Below are 23,388 nucleotides of genomic sequence, written 5' to 3' on the forward strand. Positions count from 1 at the left end.
CACAAGAAAAGCACAGGATTTAGGAGACTCCTCTGCCTGCCCCACCCAGTGACAAAGGTGGTAAATGTTTATGGGGAGAGAAGACCCTTTAGGAGAGCTGCCTACAAATTGTACAGCTTTTGAGAGTCATCACTTAGGCTAAGTGGGGGGGGGGGCTGTTTGGTGCAGCTGTCTTTTGAGTCACCCACAATCCTGTAATCAACTTCAATAAACTCACTAGTTCAACAAATTTGGGTGGAGTAGTTTCTTGGTGTGTCTGTGGGGCCGAATCTAGGCTAAATAGATCTTTGCTGTTATCTATGTAAATACAAATGTAATTTTCCCTCTTGGAAAGTAGTCAGCAGACTGGAAACCCATGGCTCTGCTCTGTAGCAATGTGTCCTGTGGCCGTGACTGAGTGACATGTGCCCACATGGCAGCCCTGTTCCTGTGGCCACGGCCACTGGGGTCGTGGGGAAAACCTGAACTCCTCCTCTGTTGAGGCTGAGGAAGCTCAGCCTGTCACTGGCATTGCTTTGGCAGTGACCCAGTGACACACTGTGGGGTCTGCCATGCTGTGAGCTACAGGCCCAGGTTTAGCGTAGCTCAGTGTTTGAATCACTCCTACGGTTTCTCTTAACAAAGACTTCCTGGTCCACCCCTCCCTGCTGCTTCCCCCCACACACACACACAGCTTGACACGACCCCCTCCCTGCTGCTCCCCCCCACACACATACACACAGCTTGACAGGACCCCTCCCTGCTGCTCCCCCGACACACACAGCTTGACATGACCCCCTCCCTGCTGCTCCCCCCACACACACACACACAGCTTGACGGTTCTAGACTTTCAGTCAGCTTTAGGGAAACGTGAAACAGTTGGATTCTTGGCGGATCATATCATGGGGCTGCTGCAGTAGAAACAGCTCCCCCGACGTGGCTCGTGGGCCCGAAGGAAGGAAATCTCACTCTTCCTTTGCCTCCTCAGAAGGGGTAGATCTACAGTGTTTCCACGACTGTTCTTGTACCTCCAGGTTCAGGTAAAGTCACAAATTTGGCCCCCATCATTCTGAAGGCCACTGAGTCCAGCCCTTTGCTGGTTCAGAACATTAAGCCTGGCCTTGGGGGAGAGGGTCTTCTCATTCTGTTGGTTTCCAGATATGCAGCGGGGTTGGGTACCCACTTTCTCTGGGTCTCCGTTTATATTTGTGAAGCAGGGAAAAATATATTTACTCGTTTATGGAAACATGGAGAGAACTGGGCAAAAGTCTATGAGAAGTGCTCAAAATGGCCCTGGCAGGTCATAGGACTACAGCCAACACAGGCTACCACATACAAAGTGAGGTGCCGGCTGTTCCAGGTCTCATGCGTGCTAGCTTGGCTGGAAGCATGTGTCTTCATGGAGACACCACGAGGTTACTAATAAAGAAGCAGAGAGATGCTCAGTGGTTATGAGCAAGTGCTGCTCTTGCAGAGGACACATTCCTGTTCCCAGCATCTACCACAGGGAGTCTACAGCTACCTGCAACTCCAGCTCCAGGGGATCTGGTGCCCTCTTCTGGTCTCCATGGGCACTGCACTCATATTGCACCCCTCCCTGATGTGGGATTCCCCTCTCTGTATGTTGTGAATACCATTGGTGAATAAAGAAACTGCCTTGGCCTGTTGATAGGGCAGAACTTAGGTAGGCAGAGAAAACTAAACTGGATGCTGGGAGCAAAGAGGCAGAGGCAGAGAGAGGAGCCAGACAAAAGTTTACCTGGTAAGCCACAGTCACATGGCAATATACAGATTGCTAGAAATGGATTAAGATGTAAGAGTTAGCCAATAAGAAGCTAGAGCTAATGGGCCAAGCAGTGATTTAATTAATATAGTTTCTATGTGATTATTTCAGGGCTGAGCAGCTGGGAGCCAACAAGTGGCCTCCCTACAACACCTTCCCACATACATACATAATTAAAAATAAAATCTTTTCTAAAATCAGTTACTAATAAGCCAGACCTGGTTGCACAACTCTCACCCCTCTGGTTCCCCCACTGCCCGGCGTGGTTCACCCTCCTGCTGGGTTCACTCCCCTAACTGAGCATGCCAGCCAGGACTCCACAAACCTCCCAGTTCAGCCGGGACTTCTCTCTCCAGCTCTGCGCAGCACTGGATACATACACAGCTGGAAACAGAATCTACCACACATCGAAAGCTGATCGAGAATCATTTTATTCTAAGACAGTTCCTTCCATAGTCCAAAGAAACAAAATGAATGCAGCGCTGTGGTTCACAGGTGTGAGACACACAATCATTGTGGTTTTGTGACAATGTCGACGTGTGTGTTTATTCCACACTCCAAAATATAACCTTTCAAACAAAGAAAGTGTTGGTCATAACAGAACAACTTAAAGATCATCCTTTTTCATAAAAAAGACAACTAGGGAAGAAATACTGGAGGGGGCAGTGAAACGCCCACCATGAAGTGACACAGAACGCAAGTCACATTTTCCTTTGCTTTGCCAGTGACAAACTATGTAAAGCACCAACCAGCCCTACGGAAACACTAAGCACCCCGGGCTCTTTGGAATGGATCCTCTTGGACGTTTCACGAGCTTCCTGTAGGAATGGGTGAAGATGGCTGTGTCAAGCTGGCAGCGTGGCTATGAATTTCCTGTTGTGTTCCCAAACTAACAGAAGAAAGTGAAGAACAAACACGTACAAGGATATCGAGTGGGAGGGCACTGGGCAAACTCAACCAATCAGCGCACAGCGTGTCTGAGGGGTTGTTGCTGAGGCCTTCCAAGGGAATGTTTTAAAGGCACGGTCCCAAAGGTGCCAGTGCTGAGCTTGCTCACACCAAACCCTTACCCAGCAGCCTCCCTTCCCCTTCATCAGAGCCATCTGCCAGGCTACAGTGCGGAGTGAACTCTAAACAGGTTCTACATCACTCTTGTGTTTGCACAAACTGTGGAATGCAAGGATTATAAAAAGTAGTTAACTTTTTTAAAAAAAGCATATAGTAAAAAACCGAAACATGGGACGTGCTCAGATTTATGGACAAACCAGCTCCCGGGATTACTACTAAATCACGAGGCAGTGGGAAGATTGGGCCAAGATGTGAGAGGCCGCCAGACAGGGCCCAGTGTGCACGACTAAAGCGGACATCTTTGACGACACCCTGGTTGAAATGAGAGTGAGGACGGCTTGGTCGGTGTTCTGGGCTCAGCACTGTCTTGCACTGACATTCAAGTGTTTCTGGTCACCAGGGAATGGAGTTGACACAGCTCACTGCTTCCTGAAATCACGGCTCCCTTCATGCCCAGCCACTGTCTCTGATGCAGGGGTGGGAAATGGTAACTCACTCCACTCTGGCGGGCTGGCAGGGATGTCTGGTAGCGCTATCAGGTCTTCTGAGAGCAAACACTAGCAGACAGTGAGGGGCACACACCTGATACTCCCCACCCCTGGTCTAGAACAAGCCCTTAGCAGACCCTTAGGTCAGCAGCGCTAAGCCATACTCACTAAACACCGGTTGACAAAGACATCAGAGCTCTGCCTCCATTTACCTCTTTGGCCAAACAGGCTTGAATGTTACCCGGGAATCTGCAGATGGCACCCCTAAACAACTTTAGCACAAGGACACATTTACCTCTGTCTGCAGTACGCTCTCCTTCCCTCAGCTTGAATGCAAACCTAAGGCCTTTGGAATTTCTCGGGTTCTTGGTTTTAGAAACAAAACAAAACAGAAAACACCATGGTCAAAGTCTTCTTTGGTTTCATGCTTCATCTTAAGCCTTTTGTTTCTGGCCGGCATCCCCAGCCTTCCAGATTCTTTGACGCTACATTTTAGAGCAGACTGAAGAAGCTATGGGTTCTCACACTATCATCTCAGAACCTTTCCAGGGTACCGAGGTGAGGAGCCTCTCAAGTCGGAGCACCGACGTCAGGGCTCCTCCACCAACCCACGCACCAGACTCTTCTGGAAGGCAGCTCCCTCTGGGTGTCCTGCCAGACATTCCACACAGTGGGAGTCAGAACCCCTCAGAAACATCTGGGGGTGGGTAAGGCAATAGGGAACGGGAAGGAAATAAAAAGACAGTATCATCTAAGGAGCTGCCTGAAGGCGGAAAGGGTTTCAAAGACACAGCCATTGGCTGAAGCCTCCAACTAGTACCAGCAGAAGGAAGCTCTAGCTATCAAAACGCCCACACGGGTGAAGGGTGCAGGCAGATGGATACCATAACAGCCACCCAGTCCTTCCCTAAGCACTGCTAGCAGCAAGAATAACAAAATTCTGTTGGTAGTCTGTGCATCTGGATCCTCATACCCACCGACTGTTCAAGGGCAACCTACCAGGCCAGGTTCCTACGAGCTTGGCAGATGATAGTGGCACACCTCCATTTGGTCCAAGTTGCTGGCATTAGTAAATACGCCCAAAAGACGGCGCTCGGGAAGAGAAGTGGTTGACTGGCAGACACAATGATGTTCCTTTAACCGCCCATCTCTGCCCAACGCTAACTCAACTCCCATCATCTCCGAATATGGGGTTGGGCTGCATACAGTGAAGACGTGGAGAGTCACAGTGATGAACATAAATTGGATTCTAAGGTGCAGTAGTGAAATCATAGATTCCCCGAAACTCAGTTCTACAGCGAAATATAAATTAAATCTATTATATAAGTACCACTTTTTGGTGACGATTTCAGTTCGGAGTTTTTGTTTTTTTGAAAAGAACCCAGCATAAACAGTTTTAAAAAATAATGGAAAAAGATAGAAAGGCAGGGTTGCTCGATGCCTACAGTCCCAGCAGTGGGGAGGCCGAGCCGAGAATCCTGACTTTGAGGTTATCCTGGGCTATAACGCAATGGCCTGCAAATTTCCAACGGCACTATAAGCAGGTTACAGACCTGTTAGATTTGGTGACAAGACCCTGAGATCTGTCACCAAGTCCCAAATAAAAACAAACAGAATTTTTTTTTGTTTGTTTTGTTTTTCGAGATGGGGTCTCTTTGTGTAGTCTTGGCTGTCCTAGAATTCTGTAGACCAGGCTGGCCTCGAACACAGAATTTTTAAATAGCTGTGCAAATAGGAGTTTTATAAGTAGGTTCTCTGGGTATATTAGAGGCATGGCTGTAAAGAAACCCTGAAGATACTTGGGGTGGGGGATGTCATCCCCCTCGGCGTGACCAGCCACTGGGAGAGCAACCGAGAGGAATGTCTGTAGTTTTGGCTTTTCTATGGAGCTTTCTTAACTGTGTAAGGCAGCTGCCACTGACCGGGCACTGCCCGCCGCCCACTGCTGACTCGGTTAGCCGACTCTACTACAAGAGAGCGGCTGGTCATAGCAAAAGCTCTTCAATCGAAATTCCTGTAAGTGAGGGCCTTGTTGCTGTAAGTGCTGGAGATTAAACCCAGGGCCTCTCGTGCATGCTAAGTGGGCTCTTAAGTCTTTTTAAGAAACACGGACCCATAATTGGCAGATCCCTTTATTCGTCATGAACTGCCTCGGTGAAATCTCTAGAGCCGTCGCACACTGCTGTCGGCATGAGAGCCATGAGCCAGCACCTCACTTCAGACATGCCAGCAGAGGCCGTTCCATGTCTGTACGGAATCTCACCCCCGCTTTCTAACATAAATAAATGAGCTACAGCCACCTGTCCTTTAAAGGCACACAGTGACCGCACATCTGCCCCTACGCAGGAATCCTTATCAGATGTGCAAAAGTTGTCTGTTTGTTTTTAAATTTTAGATCTTGAAACAAGATCTAAGTCAATACATTCAATAAAAATAACTCATAAAGGCGTGTTCTCCTTATGCGGTACTCCCTCATTTAAGGCTCCATTTATAAAATGTCAAGAGCAATCTTCTAAAAGCAAAGACCTCACAACGCAGGGTCCGTGGCCCACACAGGCCTGCATTTGCCGCACACAGCCGAAGAGGCTGAGCAGCCTGCTTGTGCAGCCTTCTCAAATGCAGACAGACTGGAGAAGTAGCTAGCGTGTGCTCATCCAAGTATGTGGAGGGACCAGCTGCATGTGCGGAGTCTCTGTCTAGCTCTACCATTGCAGCACGTGAGGCAGTCACAACTTGTGGGCCCCTGAGGACAGCTATAACTCTAGCTAACTCAACATCAGGACCTTACTTAAAACATTAAGGGTTTTTTTTTTTTTTTTAAGATAACTCAATTATACACGAACTTTATAAACGGTAATGCAAGTCCTAAATGTCAAAAGGCTGGACACACCTGTAGGGTCCCTGAAACACACATACAATAAGGTGCCTGAGCAGAGAAGCTGGGTGACAACAGAGACCAGAGGGGTGAGGAGGTGGTTCCTAACATTTGTCAAAAAAAAAAAACCCTGAACATGAAAGAGGAAAATCCCCTACTCCTGACATCTCAGGTGACCTAAAGAAATAGCATTTTTTTAAAAGTCATCTTTACAGGACTAACATGAGGCCCTAGGTTCCATCCCCAGAGGGGAGAACAAAGAAAAAAAAGCCATCCAAATAGTCCATTGCGTCAGATGCTGACCTTGGCCCTTGCGGGGCAGACCCTGGCTGTCTACTTTCTAATGCTGAGTTTTGGTCGTTGGCCCAAGACTGTTAGGTTTGGAAGAATACTTATGACATTTGTTCCCATGATATGTAAAACAGCCTAGAAGTGATGTTGGTGTCCTTCCCCCAAGTTTTCAAGTAAGCTTATTTACAGCCAGCCAAGCCTCCGACATACATGGCCTATGTTAATCTACTGTGCCCTTCAGGAATCAGAATGTCAGAGGGTTGCCTTCCTCCCCTCTTGAACCAGATCGTTCTTCTAATACTGTTAAATCATTCAGGTCTCTGCTTTGTTGGGCAGATAGAGAGAGGAGATCAACAAGTTATGCCCGAAGGCTGGGAACCGCCGGAAGGCCTCCCAGCTGTCGGCGAAGATGTTGTACTTGAGGAACACCCGGTGCTCCAAGCTGGTGGACAGGGTGACGTCCCTGCTCATGATGTAAATGCCGTCATTGTGCAGGGCACAGGTCAAGTTCAGGCCCGACTTGGACGTGTTCTCCTTCAGGTGGAACCACTGCCGGGTGACCGTGTTGTAGGCCTGCACAGTGAGCATGTCCTCGCTCTGGCTGCTCCTGCGGTTGGGCCCCAGTTCGTGGAGACACCCGCCCACCATGTAGATGGTCTCCTCCACAGACACCATCTGCTGCTTGCGGATGTGGACGTCACAGGTCTCAAAGAGCGTCCAGAGGTCAGAGGATGGGCAGTACTGCAGGATGTTCATGTTGCGATCTGAAACACAGAAGGAGGCCAGATGACAAGTGGCCGGGATGTGCGCCACTGGGGCAGGGGGGACCCGGCTTCGCCACACATATCATGTGGCCTTAGGCAGCCGAAGCTCAGTCAGAAAGGCAGGGGCTAGAGAAATGGTTTTCCAAGCAGAAGGGGAAGGGGTCATCTGTATTCTCCCTTCTTGGGAGGCCCTCAGAACCACGAAGCCAGAAGCCAGGCATGAGGGCTCACTGCCTACAGTCCCAGCACTAGGAAGAGCTAGACAGGAGCACCGCGAGTCTGAGGGCAGCCAGGAAAGAGCAGCTTTGACTTAAGGACAACTTGGGGATGCTGCTGTAGACGGACGGCTACAGGCAGATGCTGTAGGCTTCAGAGCTGGGCCACGGCTCCTCTGAGGAAAGAGTTAACTCAGCAAGCCCTGGTTGCGGCCTCGCTCAGGGCACCATCTCACCACTGCAGCAAATTCTGCTTTAACAAGCAGCCCAGGCCATCAGAACTCTAGAGACCTATGTTGCCTCACACAAAATAGAAAGCCCGCATTGTAAAACTTAGTCCTTGGCAGAATGATGGTATGTCTACCCAGATATCCAGTTAGCCCTAGACAGGTGTCAACAAACAGGATCCACAGCACTGCAAGCACTGTGTGCCTCTGGAGAAAGTGCTGGAAACCCTAGAATAAGGCCTCGTAGAGCGCTGTTCTCCGCCATTGGCCTGTGCAGCCTGCCCCGACGGCAACCAACTGAGCCACAAGGTCAGCATGCAGTTCAACAGTCTCAGACTCTCGTGGACAGTTAAGAATGCCTGACTACACAGGAGGCAGGCCCAGCCCCAGCAGGGTCTGTCCTTGAAGCCAGCAGAGCAGGCTTTCCTGTCAGGAGACACAGAAGTCTTAGCTCCTGCCCGCCACAGCGGCAGACTCACAGACCCGCTTCCCAGTGCAGCCCCAGAGACACACCAATGGCCTCGTCTCCTGCCTGCTTGTGGCCATGTGGCTAGAAGCCACGGAAAGGGCCTTCTCTGTCGTTGCTTTTAACTAATAGCTAATTTCTTGGAGAATAAATATAGTCTCTCTTTTTTTTTTTTTTTTTTTTTGAGAAAAAGAATGCCTGTCATACCAGCTACTTAGGAGGCTGAGGCAAGAGGATTTCAAGTTCAAGGCTAGCCTGTGCTACAGAGTGAGTTCAAGGCTAGCCCTGGAAACTTAGTGAGTAAATGGAAAAAGAAAGCCAAGAATACATGATGTTCCCAGCCCCGGCGATGTCCCCAACACTGCAAAATAAGAAAAACAGAAAATCACACTGTGAGATTCAAAATTCAGGGCTTTGCTTTGCTCTTTTTTTTTTTTTTTAAGATTTTATTTATTTATTATGTATACAACATTCTGCCTCCATGTATGCCCGCATGCCAGAAGAGGGCGCCATCATTATGGATGGTTGTGAGCCACCATGTGGTTGCTAGGAATTGAACTCAGGATCTCTGGAAGAGCAGCCAATGCTCTTAACCACTAAGCCATCACTTCGGCCCTAGCTTTGGTCTTTTTAAACTGATTTTTTAAAATATTTTCTTCTCTAGGAAAGCATAAACGGTCTTAGTTACAACAAGGAAAGGAAAGTATTAGCAATTTAAAAAATGAAGGTTTTTTTTTTGTTGTTCGTTTTTGTTTTATTGCTATTGTTTTTTGAGACAGGGTTTCTCTGTGTAACTGCCCTGGCTGTCCTGGAACTAGTTCAGGCTGACCTCAAACTCACAGAGATCCACCTGTCTCTGCCTTCGAGTGCTGGGATTAAGCCCAGCAAAGAAAGTTATTGTTAAACAACAAAAACTATCAGTGGTAAAAACAGCTCCAATTGGAAGCCAGCCAAGCACAAGCACCCAGCAATGGACCAGCACATAACCATATTGATGTTATCTTCCCATAGCAACAGACCCGCCCATAGCAACTGACCCTCCCACAGCAATGGACCCACCCATGGCAACTGGCCTGCCTACAGCAAAGGTGAACACCCATCCCATCCCACCCCCAGCTCACCTGCAGCTACCAGTAAGAGCTCCACAGTCAGGTCTGGCGTGATGGTGCACATCTGTAACCATGACACTCAGGGGCTGAGGCAGGAGGACTGCAAACTTGAGGCCAGCCTTGTCTGCACAGTGAGACCTTATCTCAGAAAGACAGAGTGGGCGGAGGTGGTGCAGACAGACAGAAAAGCTTCAGAGCCAAATCTGGTTCCCAGCGAGCAGGGCACAGAGAAACCAGGTCCTTAGTGAATGCGGGTCCTCATGCCCACAGGCTTTCCGCCCCTAGGAAACTGCCTTTCTGGTCCTCACACAGGTCCGAACATCCCTACAGACCAGGTAACAAGACTCTAGGGGTGAGACAAGGAACTACTGTTAATCTACCAAGGACACCTGCCTGGGTCACTGGGAAGTTTCTCCTCACTCCAATAGACAGCCTGCAGTCCTTCCTGGGTGTTCTGCAAGCTCCGTCTACTCAGCGCTGGCTGGGGCCACTGCAACACGGAGCACTGTCTCGGGCCACTGCAACGCGGTCTGACTGGTGGTCAGCACTGTCTCGGGCCACTGCAACGCGGTCTGTCTGGTGGTCAGCACTGTCTCGGGCCACTGCAACGCGGTCTGACTGGTGGTCAGCACTGTCTCGGGCCACTGCAACGCGGTCTGACTGGTGGTCAGCACTGTCTCGGGCCACTGCAACGCGGTCTGACTGGTGGTCAGCACTGGCTCGGGCCACTGCAACGCGGTCTGACTTGGCGGGATAATCTTTTGGTCTTTACATTTAGCATGGGTCCCTCTGCCCTTTAGGGGTGCTCGACTTCCTACTGGATTTCTGCTGTCTGCTGAGAAGAGGCCCCATTCTCTAGCTGCACTCAGCTGACCTGAAACTCACTATGTACCGCAGGACGGCCTCAAAGTTGTAGCAATTCTCCTGCCTCAGCCTCCCGAGTGACAAGATGACAAGGATGGGGGTCCACACCGTGCACCTCCATTTCTCTACTGCCTGGTAAGAACCAAAGTAATCAACTCTACTATAAAAGTCAAGAGAGCCAGGTGTGATGGTATACACCCTTAATCCCAGCAGAAACTAGTGGGTCTGGATGAGTTCATGGCCAGACCAGGCTATATATGCAGTACCAGGGCAGCCAGGGCTACATAACAGAGAAATCCTGTCTCAAAAACAAACAAAAAGTTATGAGCCATTATTTACTGAATTTTAAGTCTCTTTTAAGAAGTCAACAGGATGAGATTCCAACTCAAGTCCTGGTTCTTATTTCTTCTTGGTTGTTCTGCTTTGTTGGTCTTTTTCTTAACAATTAGGCAGACCTGATTGAAATGGGAACCACCAGGAAGTGCTGGAAAAGACGGACAGAGAAGGGCTAGAGAGGACAGCAGTGCCCAGTCCTCTTGCTTGGAACACAAACACCCATCCAGCCTCACCGCCTGACCGCCCATCATGGTCTCTGGCACAGGGAATCCAGGACGGACATCATCCTGGGTGGCCCAAGTGAGGAAGGCACACTAGTGGTGGCTTCTGAAGCTCAAAACACACAGGAAGGGTTTTCCAGGTCGAATCTACAGCCCATTTGCTCAGCCAAGGTCATGGAAAAGCCAGGAAATCTACCAGAAGGACGGCGTCCCCAGTAGGACGTGGCAGCTCCTGTGTGGGGGAGAAGCTGAGGCACACGGGTTCCATGTCAGCCACGGTGCGTTCTGTCTCCATCTGAAGGAGTCAGAGGCTCATGCATGTAACCTAGCACCCGAGCTCAGACAACGCTCTATACAACACAAACCACACCACCTAAAAGAAAGAAGAAATGTCTGTAGAGAAAACCAGAGACAGAGATGAAGAATTCAGGCATGGCGGATGCTAGGGCTGTCTAAACACATGAAGTCTGTTGATGGCTGTGCCCTGAGCCCCAGCGGAAGACTACTAACAAAGGCAAATTCTCATTTCTCCACTGAGAAAACGCTAAATAAGCCTCTTATCCTCATGGCGGTCACCGGGAAGTGGCAGCATCTGAGGAAGAACTCAGGGCTTCCAGCACCCATTCCTCTGCTGCTGCCTCTCCTCAGATGCACACATACACTGGCCACCTACAGAGGGGAGTGGGGGATCCCCCAAAAGCAGGCTCACCTCTTCAACCAGTGAGAAAAAAAAGATGAAAATTTGAAAAACAGATCTGTAGTCATATAAGTGAAGATATTACACAGAGACGGTTCAGGACTACTAACCCAGGTACAAGAATCTTTATTAGAGACTCTTGGAGAAGTCACATGAAGACAGGTAGAGACACGTGGTGAAGCCACCAGACAGAAAGTTAACGAGGCGAGGGAGTGTTCTCTCTCCTCCCCGAGAGACATGGTCTACTCTCTCCCACTCACCTTAAAGTCTTGATCCCCCTGCCTCTGCCTTCCCAGTGCTAGGATTCCTAGGCTGCACCCTCACACCAAGTTCTGGGTCGCCTATATAAATACTATGCCAGTGTCTGTCATTTACAAAGTTCCACATGGTCGCTTGCAGCCCGAGTCTCATCGGTCAGGGCTGGAAAGCTCCATCTGCCCCATAACACCATAAATGACTTTGCCCTGTCCATCACACATCACACGCCAGTGAATCATGAGCTGACCACGACACCAGCAACTCCACGAGTCCAGGGACACCTCTCCTTCAGCCGTGGGCACTGCATGTCTGGTGCACCCAACACGGAAGAAATCCCTGAGGCCAAGAGACCTCTGAGGAGGCAAAGAGGAGAGGGACGCAGTTCTCTCCTGCACCCAGCATTGCCCCTCTTCCACAGCCATGGTGCCTGGGATCTCCTGGCTACACACAGTAGCACCAAACCTAGGAATGGTCCTATTTCCACACTGCTCCTATAAAATGCCTACCACGGAGAGAAAAGCACACAAGGTCACAGAACACGCCACACAGGCACTACCATCTGGACTAGGCAGCTCTCTTGTGTTCATGTCCTCCCACCCGATGACAAAGGAACAGGGCCTGTCTGGTAAAGCACAGCCTCGACTCAGGTCTGGCATGGCACCGGTGGGTGGGCCCAGCTCTGGCGGGAGAAGGGTACTTCGTTTATGCTTCTCTCCCAAGCACAGCTGTGACCCGAAACCTCCAACGTCAGGTTCCAGGTGCTGACCGCAAGGCTGGGTTTCCAGAAGCACAAGGAATATTCACAATCCTCCGTGCTTCCTCTCTTCCATTTGTACGATGACCAGGCGCACAGAAGGCCCCAAAGGTCCTTGCTGGCTAACTCATGCTGTCATCGGACTGGCTTCCTTAGGAATGGCGAGTCTACCGCATTTGGTGCGCAAAATAAAACTCAGACACACAGCTTCTTCCGGGGCCAGTCTTGCCCTGCCCGGGGCTGCTGCAGTTTACACAAAAGCAGTTGACACCCCCATCCCTCCCCCACCCTCCCCGACCCCGCTCACCTCGGGTGGTATAGCCGCCGATGACGTAAATCTTCCCCTTGCACTCGCAGGCAGAGAACTCAGCCAGAGGATTTGGCAGGGGAGCCACAAAATTCCACGCATCCTGTTCAGGATTGTAGCACTCCACGTTGGACACGGCCTGCCCGCCGATGGCATAGAGCTTAGAACTGACGGCCACAAGCTTGAAGTTAGAGCTGAAAGAAAGAAGCAAGCCTGCAAGGTCAGTCCTGGTTGAGATATGGGGAGAGGAAGCTCTCCAGCAGACCCTCTCAGGTTTTACGCCGATGTAGCTGACCGCCTTCAATGAGCAGGGCCCCTTGTTTGTCCTGGCCGCCCGGCTTGCTTAGCCCCAAAATAACCACACAAAAACTGTATTAATTTAAACACTGCTTGGCCATTAGCTCTAACTTCTTATTGGCTAACTCTTACATATTAGTTTAACCCATCTGTGTATCGCCACTTGGCTGTGGCTTACAGACAAGATTCTAACCAGTGTTCTGTCTAAGGGAGAGGATCCATGGCTTCTCCCTGACTCTGCTTTCTTCCTCCCAGCATTCAGTTCTGTCTTCTCCGCCTACCTAAGTTCTGCCCTATCAGGCTCAAAGCAGTTTCTTTATTCATCAGCCAATGAAAGCAACACACAAACAGAAGGGACTCCTACACCAGAGGGGAAAGGAACCAAGCAGCAGCTTGGTGTGGCCTTCAAATCCCACCCCTTGAGAGACCCACATTCTAAACATTCCACAACCTCACCAAACAGCGTCACCAGCTGGGGAAGAAATACCCAAGACCAGCCTGAAGGTGGGGGAGGAGAAGGGAAAAAGTGAACGGGGCAGGGACAACGAAGATCACTACCTACAGATGCTAGGACATGATATTCCAGGGGGACAGGCAGGAGAGAAAGCAGGGGCTGGAGCGAGGACCCAGTGGTGAGAGCATTGGCTGCTCTAGCAGAGGACCCAGGTTCAGTTTCCAGCACCCACATGGCAGCTCCCAACCTCCTGTAACTCCAGCTCCGGGATCTAACGCCCTCTTCTGGCCTCCTCAGGCACTGCACACAGATGGCATATATTCATACAAACATACATTTAAATATTTGTAAAATACATCTTTGAGAGAGAGAGAGAGAGAGAGAGAGAGAGAGAGAGAGAGAGAGAACACAGACTCACCCCTAGGCTTTCTCCTCCCAGAATGGCTCGTTCATCTTTTCTCAGAGAGGAGGTTCCATCCAAGCACAACAGAGGCATTAACAGGTAGCCAAGAAGACCCATAGCCACCAGTAGGGACCACCCTCCACCAGAGGGCAGCTCATACACCACCCAACTGCTATGTATAAGTGGGAGGGCTAAGCTGAACTAATTAAAATCCTCTGGTCCAGTAGTTTACTTATAGATGTTAACAAACACGTATCTCGACAAATGTGTTGTCGTCAGCTTCAAATATTAGCTGAGTAAGACAAAGTCAGTTTGTTCTGAGGGAGTCCCCACCTCTCTGCAGAGACACACAACAGGCAAGTCCATAAGCCTGCAGTGGGCTACAGCACAAAGGCTGGGCAGCCCGTCCATTTCAGGTCCTCACCTCTAACGTAGCGGGGGTGGGGAGATCTCACCCCAGGGACTAAACATGCAAGCAAGAGATGCTCTCGGCACAACCTCGAGGCTTTGTGCTGCGTGAAATTAGCGTGCTGGATACAGTCCTTGTATCTAACTCCAACAAGGATTGCTCCAGGAAGAAGGACATCGGAGGAAAGACGGGGCAGAAACTACAAAGGCAAAGCAGCAGCCCAGGCTGTGTGCGTGGGAAGATCGAGTCCAGGGCCACAGCAAGGCACAGCATGTGCCAGCAAGAGCACAAAGAAAGTACGGAGCTTTTCGGTGTCTGGATGCACAAGAACCGGTTCCATTTTGTTTTCCAAACAAGAGGCGAACCCAGAGTTCTTCAGCTAGAGCCTCGGAGCCGTTAAACCCAGCCAGCCATGCAGATGGACTTCACCCTGGTGGCAGCAACTGGGGGGTCCCCACTGCCAATGGTCCTTAACGTCCAACCATGATGCCCTCCCTGTGTGTGCAGATCTGGTGAACCAGAGGAAATAACGTTTGTAAACAGGCACTAAATCCTGACCGGCTCAGGCTGGTTTCACTTCCCACAGGTACACAGATAGTAAATTCTGTAATATCAAAACACCGTGTGGTATTCATCCAGCATGCTCCTCTGTCTTAAGCAAACAGGTGAGGGCCTTTTTTTTTCTGAGACCAATCGGACAGGCAGCTAAGCAAACAACTGCATCCCTCCAAAGCCCGTACGTGCGAGCTCTCATCAAGAGAAACATTTATTAATGTTGGGTTTGCTTGCAGATGGGCTGGCCACCTGAAAACAAACCGACTGCTAAATTTAGAGGCAAATCTCTGAGGGCTCCAACTCCGGACTTGCACAAGCAAATCTACACTCCACTGCTGAACAGCTGTGCCACCTGGGGCACGGACTGAAGCTCAGTAGATCTGTGCCTCCGTTTCCCCATCTCTGAAGTAGAGTCAAGCACACAGGCTGCTCTATGGGGCATGGGGAGGGTGATTTTCCTCATGTCTTAAGCCTTGGTTCTTTTTTTTTTAAGATTTGTTTTCTGTTTTTAATTGCATACACATGAGGCGGGGTGTGTGTGAGTGCAGATGAACGCAGGTGCCCACAGTGACGAGGGTGCTGGGGACTGAGCTCGGGTCTCTGGAACAGCAGTGTGTGCCCTTAGCGAAACCATTGCTTCAGTTCTTCTTTCTCTCTCTCTCTCTCTCTCTCTCTCTCTCTCTCTCTCTCTCTCTCTGCGTGCGTGTGTGTATGTGTGTGTCTGTGCGTGAGCACCTGCATGCATGTGGGAGTGTGCATGCCACAGTGCACAGATGGAGGTCAGAGGAAAACTTGCAGGCATTGGTTCTCTCCTTCAACCACATGCATCCCAGGGGTGGGCACCGGTCGTCAGGCTCAGCAGCAGCCTCCGTACCCGCTGAACCCTCTCTCCATCCTGGACTGCAGCTTCTTAACTCCAGGGGAGAGGGCTGGCTTCTCATTGCAGCACAGACGGCCTCCAGAGCTCTGCAGTCTGTGATCCCTTCTGCACACCCTGACACCTCATTTGCAGTGTCTGCAAGTGGCTCACACTGGCCACCTCAGGAGCGGGACAGTGCAGTGCGTCTGAGCCACCGATAACTCCCCAGTTACCTCTTCTCCCTTCATACTGGCCCCTGACACACTATGTTCAGGAAGAAAGATGCTAACTGTCAGACCAAATAAGCCTCCATTTTGTAGCTGTACATGACTCGTTTGCAATAAATAAAAAGCAAGTCGGGAAAATTAGACATGGTTGCAATTTAATTTTCATTTCACTGAGAAGAAATAAAAAGCCCTCTAGGACTGCGGCCACAGCCTGACGACAATGGAGCATGGCTTAGCACGTCCGAGGCCCTGGGTTCAGTTTCCAAAGCAGAGGCAGGGAGGGGGAGCCAGCCTGGGCTACACAGTGAGAGACCAAGCTGAGCTATACAGCAAGACCCTGACTCAAGCACACACTTAAAACCTAAGTGATGAGAACTTTGTTAAACACCTGGCCACCGACCAACAGCCGTGAAAACCATAATGAGGGCGATGGCCCAGAGTGGGATCTAGTCATGTGACCGTGTGAAAGCAAGTTAGACTCTCTGGAAAAATGGGGCCAATAACAAAACCAGCCTCGCAGAGTTGCTGGGGTTAATGACGAAGTGAGGACAACGCTTGACCCAGAAACAGGGTTCCGGAAACAAAAAGCCAACGTGGCTTGCTACAGACAATTCTGTGACTGTGAAACTCAGCATTCCTCCCTGGCCTGGACAGTGTGCGCGTCCCCATCCAGTTCCTCGGTCGCTCCTTCCCCTTCCTGCCTCTGCTGTAGTGACCTCCGCTGGAGACCAGGATGGAGACGGGAGAAGGCAAGAAACACAAGGGCTGTAGTGACCTCCACTGGAGACCAGGATGGAGATGGAGAAGGCGAGAAACACAAGGGCTGTAGTGACCTCCACTGGGGACCAGGATGGAGACAGGAGAAGGCGGGAAACACAAGCGCTCATTGTGGCTCCAACCACCTGTGGGAAACTCAAAAAGCATTTTCAACTGTTGGCCAGAACTCGGCTGCGGAGGTTAACAGGCCTGCCACTTTCTCTCCTCCCCTGGAGTCCAGCTGTGTGGGCTCCCCAGCAGGACAAAGTCCCTCAAGGGTTCTCCCCTCGGGTTCCTCTGCCAGCAGCCGGCTCCCGTGAGGCCTCTCCGACCTTGCTGCATTCACACAAACAGGACCCACCTGGCTCCACCTTCGGAGCAGAAGCCAGGGCTGAGGGAGACCCTAGGAACAATCTTAGACATTTAAGGACGTTTCCAAAGGCCAGCTGCAGTCAGTGGCCAGTTCCTGCAAGCCGCCCCTAATTAAGGTGTGGAGGGGGAGGCAATTCTGTGGTCACGCAAGCTTTTACATGTCAAGAGTCAAATCTGTGTTCAGACAACGAACCGGTGTTGTATGCCTGAAAAAAGCTTCCAAAATAAAAAAATGCTGGGACTTGTATAGTCATTTTATTTTTAAAAAATTACATTTGTGTGTGTGTGTATGTGTGTGTGTGTGTGTACACGTACACAGGCCATGGCACACATGGGAAGGTCAAAAAGAGCTTGTAGAAATCAATCCTCTCCTTCTACCATGTGAGTCCCGGGACCCGAACTCCGCTCATCATCAGGTTGGCCTGTAGGTGGCTTTCACAACTGAGATCATCTCACTGGCTAATACGGTCATTTTCAAGCCTGTAACTTTACACTGTACCTTGAAAAGAAATCTCAGAGATTCACATCTCAGCACAAAGTCGTATGATAGAATGTGGTACCGAGGAGTAGTCCACATTCTCAGCCAGAGAAAACTTCCATGGACAGGATATAAAAGAGTTACACACAGCAAATCCAGCTGAAAAAGATAAAACTGCTTCTTGCATGTGCCACTCAAACCCAGGGTCTAGGAACCGGGGCTTGCGCTCCTCACTTCCACTAAGGAATAACCAGGGTCGTCCAGGGTGAGAAAGCCCGTGGGGGACACACGGACACCAGGTCCCCCAGAACTGCCACCCACTCTTCTACTCACTGACATCACTCACCCCGCCACTTTAGGACTCCAGGGTTGAATCACACACTAAGACAACAACCCAGTGTGCTGGTGTGTGCCGCTAATCCCAGCTTCCTGCGGTGGAGGCAGGAAGTGAAGAAATGCAAGGTCATGCTCAGATACAGAGTTCAAGGCCCACTTGGATACTGAGATCCTGTCTCAAAAAAATTAATAAAATAACAACGAAAACCAAACCAAAAATTATATCAACAGATACGCATTTGTGAACATACACAAAAAAATTGTTGTGGGATATTTTGATCACACTCTGACACTCCCAACTGACCATAAAATTTACCTTGAATCAGAGAGCAGAGCCAGCTGCTAGCTGACCGGAATCAGCCATAGAGGTTTTGGATGACCCAGGACAGATAGAGAGACACAGGAAGTAGTAGAGAGGAGTTAGAAAGATTTGTGGCCAGTTTGGATCAAGAATGGAGAGAGAGAGGACCTCACTTCTCTGATCAGTCAGGCTTTAAGCTCATATCTGACTCCCAAGCTTCTATTAATAATAGAAGAGTTTAGATAATCGTTACAAATATACATATACAATAACCATTAATTAGAAGAAACATTAAGTACTCTAATAATTTTAGAGTAAAAATATGCGGATACATGCCCCACTCACTCAGGAATATATACACACAGCTCCCAGACGATAATGCTGGCCACGTCTATATTTATGTAAGCATCCACGCATTTATAATACCTAACTATGACATGCATGTATAGACACTATTGTGGTTTGGGTACCAGTGCCCCTAAAAGGCTCATACGTTGAAGGGTTGGTCCCCTTGCATTGTTCACAAGTAGATTTAGGGAGAGCTGAGCCAGGAGCCTCTGACCTCATCAGTGCATCAGCCATGGATGGAGTCACGTGACACTGTGACTGGACACGGACACGCCCCTCTGCCATGAGCTGAGCCACTCCGTTCTACTGTGCGTTCCTGGCCGTCATTCTTGGCCCCTCATAATACTCCCTCCCCACACAGCCGCTGTCCCTTGTCTCAGAATGAAATATAAGTTCTCACAGTGAAATAATCAAGGGACACGTGGTAATGGCTGATATTGTCAGCTTGACGGGATCTAGAACTACAGAGAGAAGCTCTGGGCGGGCGGTCCACGAAGAATGTTCTAGATTAACTGAGAAGAGAAGACCTATCCTAAAAGTGGGCGGCACTATTCTACCATCTGGGATCCAGACTATGAAAAGGAGAGCAAGCTGGACACCAGCATCCATCACTCCTGACTGCTCCCTCAGGCTCTCGCCACCACACCTTCTCTGCCCTCAACCATGTGCCAAAACAAACCCTCCCTTCCTGGAGCTGCTTCAGGTGCCTGGCACCGCATTGAAGGCGGTGGAACTCACTTTAGCTTCCTTGTGAGGCAGAAGTGCAACACAGCTTGACCATGTTTAAAGAGAACAGAAAAAACACTTTGAGGCAAATGGACCGGGGATCTCAGGCTAAAAAGAGAAGACAGGTGAGGGGTCAGGACTGTGGAGTTAAGGTCACCATCCCTAATCCAAGTGGATGGAGCTGGAGACAGACACACAGGGGAGAGGTAAGACAGAATCTAGAACCTTCCACTTGATCTCAGACACCAGGGGAGAGGTAAGGCAGAACGTAGAACCTTCTACCCAATCTCAGATACACAGGGGAGAGGTAAGACAGAACCTAGAACCTTCCACCCAATCTCAGACACGCAGGGGAGAGGTAAGACAGAACCTAGAACCTTCCACCCAATCTCAGACACGCAGGGGAGAGGTAAGACAGAACCTAGAACCTTCTACCCAATCTCAGACACGCAGGGAAGAGGTAAGACAGAATCTAGAACCTTCCACCCAACCTCAGACACACAGGGGAGAGGTAAGATAGAACCTAGAACCTTCCACCCAACCTCAGACACACAGGGGAGAGGTAAGACAAGCCCTAGAACCTTCCATCCGATCCCAGACACGCAGGGGAGAGGCAAGACAGAACCTAGAACCTTCCACCTGATCTCAGACACACAAGGGAGAGGTAAGACAGGACCTAGAACCTTCTACTCAATCTCAGACACGCAGGGGAGAGGTAAGACAGAACCTAGAACCTTCCACCCAATCTCTGAGCACCACCTTTGCTGATTAATTAGAGAGCTTAAAAAGTATTTTGAAATAACACTTTTGATGATAAGCTTTATTATTTTGTTTTTGTTTGTTTTCAGAAAGGGTCTCTGTAGCTCAGACTAGACAACAGATCTTCCTGCCTCAGCCTCTCAAGCCAGGATGATGTGATGGAAGTATCATATTACAGGAGGCTGGACGACCCCCCCCCCCAACCCCTAGCTAGTACCTCTGGAAGGGACAGGGAGTGAGTGACACATTCATCTCTACTTCTTATGCTTCAGCCTGCCAGGATTTTTAGGATTTATTTTTAATTTGCGTGCCTGTATGTATATGCATACATGTATGTGAGTGCCCCGGATGCCCTGCAGCTGCAGTTACAGCACCCAGTGTGGGCGCTGGGAACTGAACACCAGTCTTACGCAAGAGTAGCAAGTGCTCTTCACCTCTGAGCCAGCAGAACAAGATCTGTTTCTGCAAATAACCTTTGACCTCAGAGTCCCTTGTCCTGTGATTGGCCCAGGCGGTTAAAGTTCAGGGCGGAGACCACAACGGGACTTGGATGGCAGCAGGCGGTGGCCTGGTAGAGAGCGGCTTTCCAGTCCTCTCCTGATCACTTTTCTCTCTGCTTCTGGGATGCTGGTGATTGAATCCAGGCCTCATGAGAGGTTAGCAAACGCTCCAACACACACTGAGATACCGTTTCCCCACTCTTCTGAGTTTTGTTTCATTATCCAGGCTGGCCCGGAACTCACCTATAACCTAGAAAGGTCCTTAACGTGGAACCCACCTGCTTCAGCCTTCTAAGCAGCCGTGGGAACAAGCCTGCAACACAGGATCCCACTTCCCAGGCAACTTGGGCCCTGCAGTCTTGACTCCCTTTCTCTTCCTTTATCTGCTTCTCTCTGTCATTTTCTTCCCCTGACTCCTCTCCTTATTTCTCCTCCCACCCTGGCCCCAAGCAGCGCCTTTTCTTCTCCAAGTCCAAGGCAAGAGGGCTCCACAGGAAGGGAAAGGTGAGGGAGGGAGGGAGGAAGAAATGACTCTGGTCCTTTGAGTCCACAGCTTCATAGACTCAACCAATAAGAGGGCTAAGTGTGTATATTGAACACGTACAGGCTGGTTTTTGTCATTCCCTAAATGATAGTCTGACAACCACTGGCATGGTAGAGGCATTACATTTGAAGTTATAGATAACAGAGATTATTTATTATAGAAAGTCGGCTGCAGTAGTGCAAACCTTTACTCTGAAGGCTAGAAGGCAGGATGGCCACTTGGGCCTAGCAAGTCCAGGAGCTCAAGACCAGCTGGAGGAACGCACGGAGATAAAGGAAAACCACCAAACATAAGCAGGAGGGTAGTATGTAGGCTTTCTGCTGATGGTACTGCCCCAAGGGACTCTACAGACGGACCAGGGCATGCCCATTCTGTAGGTGACCACTCGGGGCTCAAGTTTTGGGTCAAAGATGACTGTTTTCTAGGGAGGAACTAAAAGAGGGGAGAATGAAAGGGAAAAAGAAGAAAAACCCCATGTGGCGCGTATTAATGTCATCCTAGGGATAGCGGATGCAAAGTCACTGACAGCAACAACAGAAGTTCCCCGAAGCCAGCATTAGCTGCTGCCCAAGCCGCATTATAATTCAGATCAGACCAGGAAAGAAAAGAGATGGAAAAAACAGCAGTTATCTTTTGCAATATCCTCTGCGAGCACGTTGAGACAGAGAAGCATAAGACTGGGCTAGGTGACTTCTTCCTGGCGAGCCCTGGGCTCTCTGGGAACTTCACCAGGCGCGATGAGGCCAGCAGCACTCAGCGAGATGCCACCGCCTCTGGCCAGCAAACAGCTGGGCAATGAATGAAGCTGGCACTTACCGCTTCTGGTTCATGGAGGCCACCTGCAGCCACTCATTGGTGGTGGGGTTGTAGGAGTGTGCGGCCGAGATCTCCTGGCTGGTGATCCTGTACCCGCCCACGATGAAGAGGTAGTTGTCCAAGATGGCTGAGCCATAGCCCCTGACGTTCACCAGGTCAGGGGGCAGGTTGTTGGCCAGCGGGAACCAGCGTTCCGTGCTCTCCTCGTACCTAAGCATGGACGGGGGTTCCCCCTGATAGGGATGCGGAGCCAGGGGTCCCCCGAGAAAGTCCCCCAGGGCCACTAGGACCGGGGTCCCGCGCATGCGGTCCTCCCTCAGCCTCTGCTTCAGGCTGCAATCCCCGGGACCAGGCGGCGGCGACAGCAGCAGCGGGAAGTGCGGCTGGCACAGCACCTGGTGGAAGCGCAGGGCCATGAAGCGCAGGCAGGCGTCCTGCAGGTCGGGCAGCCCGTACACCTGAGCCAGGCGGTACAGCTCCAAGCAGTTGCCCAGACGCACATGCGACAGCAACAGGCGCAGTAGCGCCGTGACCTGCAGGAAGGACGCGGCCTCCACCAGCTCGGCCAGCACGCTGGCCTCGGCCAGCTCGTCTTCGGCCAGGCCCCAGCCCTCGCGCGCGCCGCCCGCGTTGATGAAGTCCAGCACCAGCCGCAGGCCCGGTGCGCTCAGGCCGCGCAGCTGCTGCACCTCGGGGCCGGCCTCGGGCCGCACGGCCTCGCGCATGCCGGAGCGGTAGAGCGCGCGGAAGTAGTCGCTCTGTTCGATCAGCTTGCTCTTGCTCACCGGGTAGCAACGGTCTTCCAGGCGGATCTGCACCATCTCCTCGGCGGACATGGCTGGGCCGCTGAGCCCAGCCGCCCGGCTGCGCAGGCTCCTCCCCCGGGCTCACACCCTCCGCAGAGCCGGGCCTACGCTTCCTTCCGCCGCCACGGCCCCAGGCTCGGCCCCGCCGGCACGTCAGGCGCTGTCCGTGTAAATGGCCTCTCTGTGTCTTTTATCGACGTGTCTGTGTGGGTTCGTGCGCATGAGCGCAGGCGACGGGAAGCCAAAGGCGGCAGATGACCCCGCAAGCCCGAGGGACGAGCGGTTGTGAGCCGCCCTACACGGGAACCGAACTCCCGACTTCCGCAGCAGCACTGTGCGCTCTTAACCACTGTGCGTTTCTCCAGCACGGTCTTTAAACTTTTTGTTAATTGGTTAGGAAACAAACAAACGCGCGGGTTCGCGGTGCCCTCTCCCTAAGCACAAGTCATTTGTACAGGTTTCCCGCCGCAGCTCGGCGGTCCCTGTGTGAGATTTCTGGGACCAGTCATAACTGTTAGAGTTTGGACTGTGACCAGTCTGGTGGTTCAAGAGTACAGTGAAGGATTACTGGAGCTAAGGAGTTTCAGAAGAGTTATTAACTCCATGGACAAGGCGGGCGGGCGATGGCATATTCGGTGCTCCAGCACCTGAGACGGCAGAGCAGGGTCTCTGGAGAGTCAGTGGCCCAGATGAGCACCAGAAGGAGCGGGTAAATAGAGAGGGCACGGAGACGCATTTGG

The 23,388-nt window shown here is 50.9% G+C and overlaps 1 protein-coding gene across 1 annotated transcript; it reads right to left on the reverse strand.

Annotated features, from left to right (window-relative positions):
* Positions 1 to 2,175: 2,175 nt before the first annotated feature.
* Klhl42 (kelch like family member 42) lies at positions 2,176 to 22,840 on the reverse strand. Its single transcript, XM_057778371.1, has 3 exons — positions 21,843 to 22,840; positions 12,703 to 12,896; positions 2,176 to 7,248 (listed from the first exon to the last, which is right to left on the reverse strand). Exons 1-3 carry the CDS (start codon positions 22,676 to 22,678, stop codon positions 6,797 to 6,799), a joined length of 1,482 nt encoding a protein of 493 aa, XP_057634354.1. The 5' UTR covers positions 22,679 to 22,840; the 3' UTR covers positions 2,176 to 6,796.
* Positions 22,841 to 23,388: the final 548 nt, after the last annotated feature.

Source organism: Chionomys nivalis, chromosome 1 (genome assembly GCF_950005125.1).
Source record: "Chionomys nivalis chromosome 1, mChiNiv1.1, whole genome shotgun sequence".
Taxonomy (NCBI): Eukaryota; Metazoa; Chordata; class Mammalia; order Rodentia; family Cricetidae; genus Chionomys; species Chionomys nivalis.